Consider the following 10,529-nt stretch of genomic DNA (forward strand, 5'->3'; position numbering starts at 1 on the left):
GATTGAGAGACAGTTGCCATTTCTTGTATAAAAAGATTGAGAAAAACGCAATATTATGACATATATAATGCAGCGCATTATCACAATTGTTGGGATCAAACTCTCTCAGGCTTAAACAAATTAAAAATATAATAAAGAAGAACCGGAGCATGAGATGAGACTAACATTAATGTCCCGATTGCATCAAACCAAGGCATAGAGGGATAGTAGAAATGGATCCCGAAGCAGACATGATCTTTTCTATATGGGTTTTAAAAAAGTGCCGACATCATGAAGTCATAAAAGATTAATGTTAACTAGCACTTACATGTCGGTGCCTGAATTAAACTGAGAGTCAATTTGATGGTCTTTTTTTTTAAAATAGAAAAGTTGCTTCTAGGCTGCCTCTTGCCCACATTTTCTGGGGCAAAATAGTGAGTGACAGTCGGTTTCCGTCTGGCATCACATTCTCCCTAGTCCTAACAAGAAAATGCTAGCTGAATATAGCCTTTTATGTTTGTAAGCCCAATCAAGTACTGGAGCTATATGTGGGAGTGATTGTGCCAATATGGCAGTAAATCAGTGGCCATATGTCACGGAGCGATACTACACATTCCGTGTGGCCTTGAACTCAACCCTATTCTCGACATAGAACCAAGTCAGCCTTAGTGTTCATCAGCATCGCCCACAAGCACTCAACACCACACAATGACTTTAAGCCTGCAAGCAAGCTTGCATAAACGAGGAGGAAAAATGGGAGAGAATGTTAGAGAGAAAAACTAAGCTTGTATTGAATGAATAGATACAAGTGTGTTGGAATTATACAAGGAGGATGGGGTTATTTATAGCACAAGGTTCCCACCATTTCCCTCCAAAATTTCCCTCCAAAATTTTCCCTCCAAAGGATTTCTTCCAAGATTTCCCTCCAAAACCATTTGGGAGGGAACTAAGGTTTCTAGAAGCCATTTGGGAGGAAATCCCTACATGGGTCTTGGTGGTTGGCACCCTACATGGGTCTTGGAGGGCTGGCACCATCTTGGGCTCTTGCGGGTCTGGGCTGTGCCCGTGACATGTGGCCCGTGACACATACACATGGATATCTTATCACATGGCTACAGAGAAATTGACCTCTAGACAGCCACTTGGTTTTAATTGTGGAGCGTTGTAGGCCAACAGAATATAGTGATTAGTGAGTGACCATTTCAAGTTTTTCTTAAAATACCATTAGAGAAAACTGTGGTGCAGCTCTAACCTGAATTTGGAGGTGCAATGGAAAAGTTATCATTGGAAAGGTAAAACTTAAGAGGGATAGTTAACTATGTAGTCAAATTCTTTGTTCTGTCTGCATTCCAACGTTTCTAAGCCAAAATTGACTAGCCATTCAACAGGTCAAGTTGTAGATGACGGACATAGCGCTGATCGGTAAGACTGGTGACGGGCTTGAATCAAGATGACAGTGGTGCCACACCAGACAAAAGGCAGCCATGGCGGCTGATTATACAAGGCAATTGGGTTTCTTGCCCTTCAATCGACATTTAAACTATCCTTCCATGTCTTTTATCATTTTTTGACTATTTATTGTGCAGATGAAATGAGACACTCAAAATGGATTGGGGCAAGTTTTGGGTTATCACCAGACAATGACGCAAGTGCGTCTATCAAGAGGAGAATGGCTTACCCGGCTAGATTGGATCACCAAACATGTAATGTTCTGGTAAGAATTGTTGCCATAAGATTTGAACTTAAAAGACAATGCACAGGAAAAGGGCAAATGAAAATGGCGGGACTTGGAGGGACCCAAATAGCATCATTTAAAAATCAAAAGCAGCAAAACATCAATTTAGAGAGGCATCTAAAGGCAAAAAGTTGCTACAGGCCAACATAGCATGAAAGCATGTCTTTTACATTCATTTACCAATTAATTGTGAATGCAAGCTCCATTTTACGTCAGTGATGGAGATGGTTTCCCAAAGAAAAGGAAAAAGAAAAAAAACCAAAACACTTCCAGACCAATAAAAAGTTAATTATAAATTTAATTATAAAAGCTCATAGATCTGCGAGCCAAAAGATCCAAACGGCAAATCTTGAACCGAAATATATGATGGAAAGACCGGTGGCTCATTTGAATTCGCCAAAGGGAAAAGACATGGGTCATTGACCATAATAAGGAGGCTGACCCGGCACTGGTGCACCACCTGGTCTAACATTGACCCCAGGCTGTGGCATTCTCATCAAAGACACACCAGGTTGCGAAAGGGGTGATGAACCAGAAGGTGTTGCAGCATTCACATATGTAGGTACTGAGGATGATTGATATGATTGACTGGGAACAGTCCCAGGAACTGATCCATAAGGTGGTCTAGCCTGTAAATTTGGATCCCAAGCTGGAACTTGTCCAGGAGGCGGTTGAGCCTGCATTGCGGCTGAAGCTGCATAGTCAGTCCCAGGGTACAATGGAGCTGCCTGAGGATTCTGCCAAACATTTGGAGCAGCAGGCAGACCAGGAACTTGTGCTGCAAGCAAACTTGGGTCTGAGATTGTGTAATCTCTACTTTTATCACTGTAAGCCTGAGGCAACAAAAGAAATAATCAGAGTCACACTGCATGCCTGCCAAGACAAATAATAGAACTAATTTAGCAGGTAAGGGTGGTAATCAAAGTGTCAAGAAGCATACATTTTAAGGACCAAATCTTTTTTCGATCAAGTACGAATCCCCTTTATCTTCTAACGACGTCTTTAATTTATTTTTTCCACTTTTTTTCTCATGAACATTAACTCAAAAGCACATATTTATACCTTTACATTGAGATCAGTATGACGAGAGTATGATAGATGAAGCTTACAATAGCCACCATCATATATGCAGTGTCCCTCTAAGGCTTCTTTGGCGACAGCCGCGGTTGTGACATCTGAATGTAACAACATCTACATCAGTAAAATCTATCAAAATGCCTCTCTATCAAAATAGAACATATATTGCAAAAAAAATTAAGTTGCAGGTAGTAAGATAGATGTCCAACAGTCCCCAATGGACACGCATAGGCCTTGAGACTTCCAACTTGGGGTTATCAAGTTCAAATCTTGGGGAAGAGCAGGTAGGGAAAAATCAAAGAAATGGAACAAATTTCTCAAGAAAAGGAAACAAAGCCAAACCAAGAGAAAGATACAATAATTACACATATAATATAGACACAGACACACTTTCAAATGAAAAACAAGAAAAAGGAACAAATATTTGCATCAAACACAAAAGTACATAGTTTATTAGATCTGATTTGCTTTTTGCTCATGGTCCCACTTACCAGGCTCATAATAGCAGCTTCTGTATGAGTGGGAAATTTTTTATTCTTACAGAATGACATATATTCTTCTCATCATTCTTCAAATTAAAGAACAGATCACAAAACAAAAAAACAAGTAAATAAATTGAACTGAACAAAACAAAGGAACACTTCAGTTAGGTATGCCTATTGGATCTCATCTTTAAAAAAGAGTGCCAAGGTGCCCAAAATGTTGATCTTAACGAAGTCCCTTCACAAAGAGGTAGCAAGGTGCACTTGTTATGTCTGGCACCATTGCATTAGTGCCTAGGTGCTCACCTTAAGAACAAAATAAAATTAACAAAAACAGAAAATGGACATTCTACAAAGTAACCTATGGATGTGAGGCTCTTGAAGCAGGGAAAGAAATGACCAAAAAAGGGAACTTGAACTAAATTCTCCAAGTCACACCTTGCATGGAAGCATAAATATCGTATTAATATATAAGAAGGCAGGGATTACCAAAGACGTAAAAATAATATAAAATTCATATGATGAATACATACCAGGATACTGAATTAGTGCCTGTGTTCCACCATTCTTCTCAAATATTGCAATCTTTTGGACCGTGCCAAATGCAGAGAATACCTACAATAGGCAACCAGTAGAAAATATGAGGAAAGTTTCAAGCAATGAACCAGTATTTTTATGTCAATGAAGTAGCAAAATAATGTCCTACCGTGTGAAGAACATCAACTGTCACAGCATACTGCATATTTTCAATTGAAGCAAGTAGCACATTACTCTGAGGTTCTTGCTTTTTTCCATCTGGACCAACTACAGGCTGCAAATTACAGCTTATTCATTAACACTCAACATTAAAAAATGGGTCAAATGTTTGTAAATTAAAAGACTACCTGCATAAGTCCCTCCATTGCAGTAGGATTCACAGGAAGGAATGGATTGGTATAGTCCCTACATAAATGTGCAAACAAAATCAGAATGTCTAACATAAATATTAAAACATAAAGTACAAATTTATAGCCCAATATTGGAAAAAAAATTTGCATTTAATCAGGACACATAAAATATAGCGGTAACAAATTAATGCTACTACAAATGAATATAAGAGATGACATACAAGATTAAGCGTTCAAATCCAGAACCATCCTGTTCAACAGCAAGTTTCACAGTGATAGCAGATCAAGCCATATATGCATCCAGTTGGTTCAGAGTATTTATAGAAAAGAGCATCTCAAAAACTTTCAAAACTACGTCAGTCAAATACTCTAGCTTAATTACAACCAACTCTCTGATTGCTAAGGTCTTGAATTTGGCCAATGCTTCCATGCAACAATTCCATAAATGTTCAAATAGAAGTAACTACAATCACATTTTATGAAGTTCCATCCAAATGCAAATAATGACAATGAGAATTAGATCAATAAAATTAAATTTACGTAAACATTGCCCTTTCCCCCACAATCAACTAGCTTCTCATGCCAATTTGCAATATACTCACCCACTCTCATTATATAAAATAAACAAACCCATAAAAGAGACAATTATTCCGACTTCAAAATACTATGAAACAACTGACATTCTACAATGAGTAATTTCTCAACTAATAGATTAAATAATTTGCAAACACAAAACGGTTGGCAGAAGGATCCATAAAAGCAATATTCAAACCTGAAATCAGATCAATATTACACTACTAGCATGTTACAGGATTTTCCAGTCAATTACTAAAAAGTTATTTGTATGAAAGAAAGAGTTGTTTCATTTGAATGCAGAAAAGGGGGAGGTTCTCACTCGTGGTACCACCAAAGTGGCAATTCCACAATCAACATATAAACAACTCCAACTATACTTCGCAACTGTATGAAACTATGGTCAAAAGATTAAGAAAATTACTAAGCGGCCATGACAACACATCTGTGTGCTCACTACCAGGCTTCACTAACACCCTAGATGACAAGAAGCACACACATTATTAGCAAAATATCAGATGCTAAAATATATATTTAGCAGGAATATTATTTAAGATATAAGGAATGAAAATGACCAAACATTGATGCACTTCAAATAGCAAATAATTTGGTATTTTGGGTCCACTTTTACCTGCTCCGATGAGACTGAAACTTGATATTCAGATCTGTGTGTGCAGAATATGAGATTCGCAGGTGACAAGAAGTAACATGTTCTGGAAGCAAGTACCTAAATTCAAAAAATCATAAAAACATTACAAGACAAACACGTCATTAAGCAGTTCCCAAACTATATATATAGTCAATATGAAGAAGAGAATTAATTGATGCTAGAGAGATGAGAAGAAGAGTTTGCATGTGAAAGGGCACGTGTGAAATGAGAAAAAGGAGGCAGGCAAGGGAGCAGTACACACCTTGGAATACTTCTCCCATCCAAGGCATTCCTTGCTGAAGATGCAGTTTCAGCATCAGTGAATTGGATTAAAGCCTGCCAACATTCATCATAAAAATAAGCATGATAATTGACACAACCTCCAAAGATCCAAATCCACTTTGACATCTCACCTGGAATCCTGCAGCCTTTTCGAAAGTAGCAATTTTGTGAACAAAACCAAATGCAGAAAATACCTGAAACAAAATTCAATCAGATATGATCACAAATCACAAATAAAAATAAATAAATAAAAACATTGGGAACCATCACAAACATTGGTATAATAGGAAAAATCTTTGTTAGCAAATCCAAATGGATGAGAAATAAGTGCAGAATGACACCTGTGCACACATGCCTCAAGATAGACCTTAGAAAGGAGTATGACGTACATGACAATATTTCCAAACTGTCTCCAACAAAAGAATCTAAATAAGAGGCATCACCATCTGTGATTCAACTGATTTCAATCAAAACACTGCTATCTCTATATATGTAAAAGAACAAGAACAGATAACAGTTTAATTCATTTCAGATCTATAAGAAATGGCCTTTAATTGAAAACTATCTTAAAAACAAGGGTTTAAGAACATCAAATATCCCTCATCAGTCATACAAGATATGACACAAGAGTAGATTAAAAAAAAAAAAAAAACTAATAGTTTCACCATATGGTACCTTTAACTTCAGGCATCTGTACCTAATTAGACCACATTCTCAATCAATCCAGGATGTAGAACAAATATCCTAAAGCTCAAGACACTCAAGAAATAATCTAAAATCTCAACCAAATTTTGACTATCAATGCCATACCATATACTAACATATCCAAATAATATCAATAACTCATAAATCCAAGCATACTTGAAACTAAAATACGTAGGTATTTATAACTAAAGCTAAAACCATATGACACGCAAAATGCCAAATATAACTCTAAAGCCCTAAAAATATGGTTTAGATTGTGATCTTTACATAAATTTAGGCTATTTTAGATTATTTAGATAATTTTATAATAACTAGAATTTTACTTCTTTTTCAAGTATTTGGGCTTTATGGTTATATTTGGCATTTTGCGTTTTGTTAGGGTTTTAGGTTTAGTTATAAATACCTAAATTGTTTTAGTTTCAGATGGGCTTGGATTTATGTTTATTAACTACATATTTGCGTATTTGATATTGATATTTGAGAATTTGGTTGAGAATTCAGATTATTTCTTGAGTGTTTGAGTTTTAGAATATTTATACTACATCAATCTGTTGAACGGATAACATTTCTTCAATTCTCTATATAAAAGTTGGCCATTCCTAAAAGGATATGCTCCTTGACAACAAAAATTACAACAATTTTGACACAACTAAAAATACGCCCCTTTTAGAAGTAGACATACAAGATATCTTCATTTAATCATACAAATATACTCCTTATCAAGAATCGTCCAAGACTTCAATCTCCTACTACAAATGTCAAAAGCCCCTAAGCTTAAAAAGTCTTTAACATTCTTAGAGTACCCATTCTTATAGCAGCAATGTAATAGAGAATCTGCAACAACTGATAGGATTTAATCAGACCAATTCATACTACCAACAGTAAGGACTTACCAAGTGAATGGTCTCAATGGTAACGTCATTAGCTTCCACACCCTCAATGGTAACCAGCAAAACATTTCCTGGGGTATCTCCAGGGCTCTTGTTGTTGACAATTTCATGTCTGTTTGAATATTGAATATACACAGTTTTTCCACGAACTTGTGCTGGCTCTGATGATGAAGCATAGTATGAAACCATAGAAATGGCCTGGTTTAAGTCAGCCTGCAAATAAAAATAACACCTTTTATTAACAGAAAACCACCACAGATCACAGTTTAGAAAAGTATCTAAATTTCAATTTTGAAATTAACCCATCGAAATTTACATTAACAAATAAAGAATTGGAGCCAAAAACTCCTATTTTTATTATAAGCCCATACTGCCTATACCAATTACCCTTGACCGAACATAATAAAACCACCCCAAAAGAAATCAAAATTTTCCAATTGTCAATTCACCCACCAAAATTAAAATTTTCAAACAAGAGCGAAAAACAATAAGAATTTTACCATGTGCACATGACTAATTAACCTAAACCAAACACAGCCAAACAAAACCATCACTCCCCACCCCCACCCCCCAATAAAAAATAGATTAAAAATTTTCAATTTTACAATTAACCCATCAAATTTACATTCAAATATGACCGAAAAAAAAGCAAAATAAAATCAGGTTTTCACTATGCCAAACAAAGAAAATAAACCATTACCCAGAACTCAAAAATTTCCAATTTGCAATTAGCCCATCGAAATTTACACTTGAAAGATAACAAAATTAGCAAACAATCAGATTTAATAAAACTTAACCTAACAGAAAGAATTCTATAAATTATAACAAAATGAAAAATAAAAAAATGATGGATTCAGAAGCTTACGAATTCAACAAAAGCTTGGTTTCGATTGGCGCCGACATTGCACTTAGTGTTAACGATCTTCCCAAAGGGTTTACAAAGCTCGACGAGTTCCTCTTCCGTACACTCCCACGGGAGATTTCGGAGGTGGAGGACCTTCGATGGCGTCTGGGTGTAACGGAACTGGGGTTGGCTTGACGTTGACATCTAGGGTTTTTGCAAAGAGAGGGTGTTTGTCTGGATAGAAAATACGGGAATTTCCTCGGGAAAATTTTTGTTTTCGAGGGGAGAGGAGATGTTGCTTCGTCACTTGTTGGGGTTTTGTTCGATTGATGTGATGCCAAGGAAATATTGGTGTGACTGGGAGGATTAATACGTGGGATGCTGTACTGAATTTACCAGTTTGCCCTTGTTCAGGTTAGAGGAAAATTTGTGATTTATTTTTTTATGAAAGGGTAATACTGATAATTAATAAAGTTTATAATTGTTTGTAAGAAGCATTTTTCCTCCAATGATGGAAAATGGGGGAAAATTTTAGATATTGTTAAAAATAAGAGAATTTCATTTTAAATAACATTGATATCCAAATTTAAGCTAATCTTTCTTAAAATTAAAAACACATCCATACAATTGTATATCCCGTTTATTTTTTGTTCATAACAAAAAAAAACAAGTATCTAAAATTTATAAGGGATTGATGAAGAGGGAACGAAGCTTCAATTGCATTCAAAGTTTCTCTTTGTGCTTTAAATTGCTCTGTTTTGGTTGATTAATTCGAAATCTTCAATCCAAACTTTAATCTAAAATTCGAAGAGTCGAAAGTTGGAAAAAATCTTAAATTATTTTAAATTCAATTTATTCTCTTTTTTTTAAAATCTCAAATGGTTAGAATTTAAATTTTTTTTAAAAAAAACCTATTCAATGTTAAAAACATGGTAATCAGGACTTAGTTGAAGCAATTAGGTTTTTTTTTTTAATTTTTCAATCTTAGAATTAACATTACTTCTAGTAATTTTAGAAAGATTGGTGATTAATCTGAGCACAATGGATTGATGAATTAGTTACTCATCACATCTAAATACTCAAAAGATTAGATCTAAAGTACTGAATCACTAATTGAATGAAATTTGAGACTAGGGGATAAATTTGACATAAAAGGTAAAACGGTAATTTCACTTTTTATCATTGAATGATTATGAGGGTTCACAATATAAGGTTTGTTGTTGGACAACAAATAATTAATATCAAGTATTGAATTGTTTGTTGTAATTATAGTTAATCTAATAGTGCAATCATGAATCAATGGTAGAGTGATTTCATAGTTAATAAGCTTGAATTATTTTTAATGACATGAAAAATAATTCTAAGTTTATTGGAGCTTGAAATATCTATGTCCAAATATATTCCCCACTTAACTTCATAGAATTCAACTTGTTTAAGTTGGAATGCATATTTTATTTGATTAATTAAATTGTGCACAAAAATGATAACTTTAACATGTTTGTCTAAATTTAGACAAGAAAATATGTTTGTCTTAATTTAAGACAAGAAAAATATTTTTTGTCTTAATCTAGACAAGAAAACATATTTGTTTCAATTTAGACTAGATAAAATATTTTTATCTTAATTAAAGACAAGAGTTGTCTTAAATTAAATAATGCTAGGAGAATTCTTGCAAAATGAATCTAGACATCCATGTTGATAAAAGGAGACTCCATATTTGACTATCACTCTTTTATTTATTATTAATTTTTTTAAAATAAAGATAGATAATAATAAAATAAAAGTTATTATTCAATAAAGAGTTTTATTTTATCAAGAACTCTAAATGATAATTAAAAAATTAAATTATTTATCTTTTAATTTTAATTTTAATGATTATGGAGCATGTTTGATCCTTCCATAACTCTATATGGATGGTCAATATCGATTTAAATGTGTTTGATTTTGATTAAACCTTTGATGCAAGAGTTTTAATAAAAAAAGAAAAGATTGAAAGAAAATGAATGAATGTACTTTTTTCTTGAAAAAGTTTCAGCTATCACTTATCTCCTCCTCTTCCAAAACTTTACTGTTTCTTTCTTCCTCTCTTCCATTCTTAGTTGAATTTTTGAAAAAAAAAATCCATTAGTTTTTAGGAAGAAAATGGAGAGAAAATCGGTTACCATCTTATAGTCTAGCATTTCACACCCTATCCACTCAACGTTCAAGTTGAAATCATTCTTGAAGAATAAATGGTAAACTTGTTTAGTTAAGAAATCATTCATTGCTATGGTAGTGTCAGAAAATAAAAATATCAAAATAAAAAATATGATTTTTCTTACCTAATATATTCTTTTTTTTAGGAAGTAATTATGTTACTTGTAATAAGAATTATGTGTGTTTCTGCTTGTGTAATTGGATTGCTTGCTTCCTTTATAAAAGAAATT

At 34.1% G+C, this 10,529-nt stretch overlaps 1 protein-coding gene across 3 annotated transcripts; it reads right to left on the reverse strand.

Annotated features, from left to right (window-relative positions):
- Window positions 1-1,861: 1,861 nt before the first annotated feature.
- On the reverse strand, window positions 1,862-8,429 carry PTB1 (polypyrimidine tract-binding protein 1). 3 transcript variants are annotated; one of them, XM_021441920.2, is made up of 10 exons: window positions 8,125-8,429; window positions 7,263-7,472; window positions 5,796-5,858; window positions 5,645-5,718; window positions 5,365-5,460; window positions 4,158-4,215; window positions 3,980-4,084; window positions 3,807-3,888; window positions 2,777-2,889; window positions 1,862-2,547 (listed from the first exon to the last, which is right to left on the reverse strand). In XM_021441920.2, exons 1-10 carry the CDS (start codon window positions 8,305-8,307, stop codon window positions 2,131-2,133), a joined length of 1,401 nt encoding a protein of 466 aa, XP_021297595.1. In that variant the 5' UTR covers window positions 8,308-8,429; the 3' UTR covers window positions 1,862-2,130. The 3 variants fall into 3 exon arrangements, with proteins under 3 accessions (XP_021297595.1, XP_021297596.1, XP_021297597.1); XM_021441921.2 differs by lacking the exon at window positions 8,125-8,429 and adding an exon at window positions 6,006-6,110 and having other exon boundaries at window positions 7,263-7,403; XM_021441922.2 differs by lacking the exon at window positions 8,125-8,429 and adding an exon at window positions 6,006-6,070 and having other exon boundaries at window positions 7,263-7,346.
- Window positions 8,430-10,529: the final 2,100 nt, after the last annotated feature.

The sequence above is a fragment of the Theobroma umbraticum genome, unplaced genomic scaffold (assembly GCF_002168275.2).
Source record: "Theobroma umbraticum cultivar Fairchild unplaced genomic scaffold, ASM216827v3 scaffold_12.0, whole genome shotgun sequence".
Taxonomy (NCBI): Eukaryota; Viridiplantae; Streptophyta; class Magnoliopsida; order Malvales; family Malvaceae; genus Theobroma; species Theobroma umbraticum.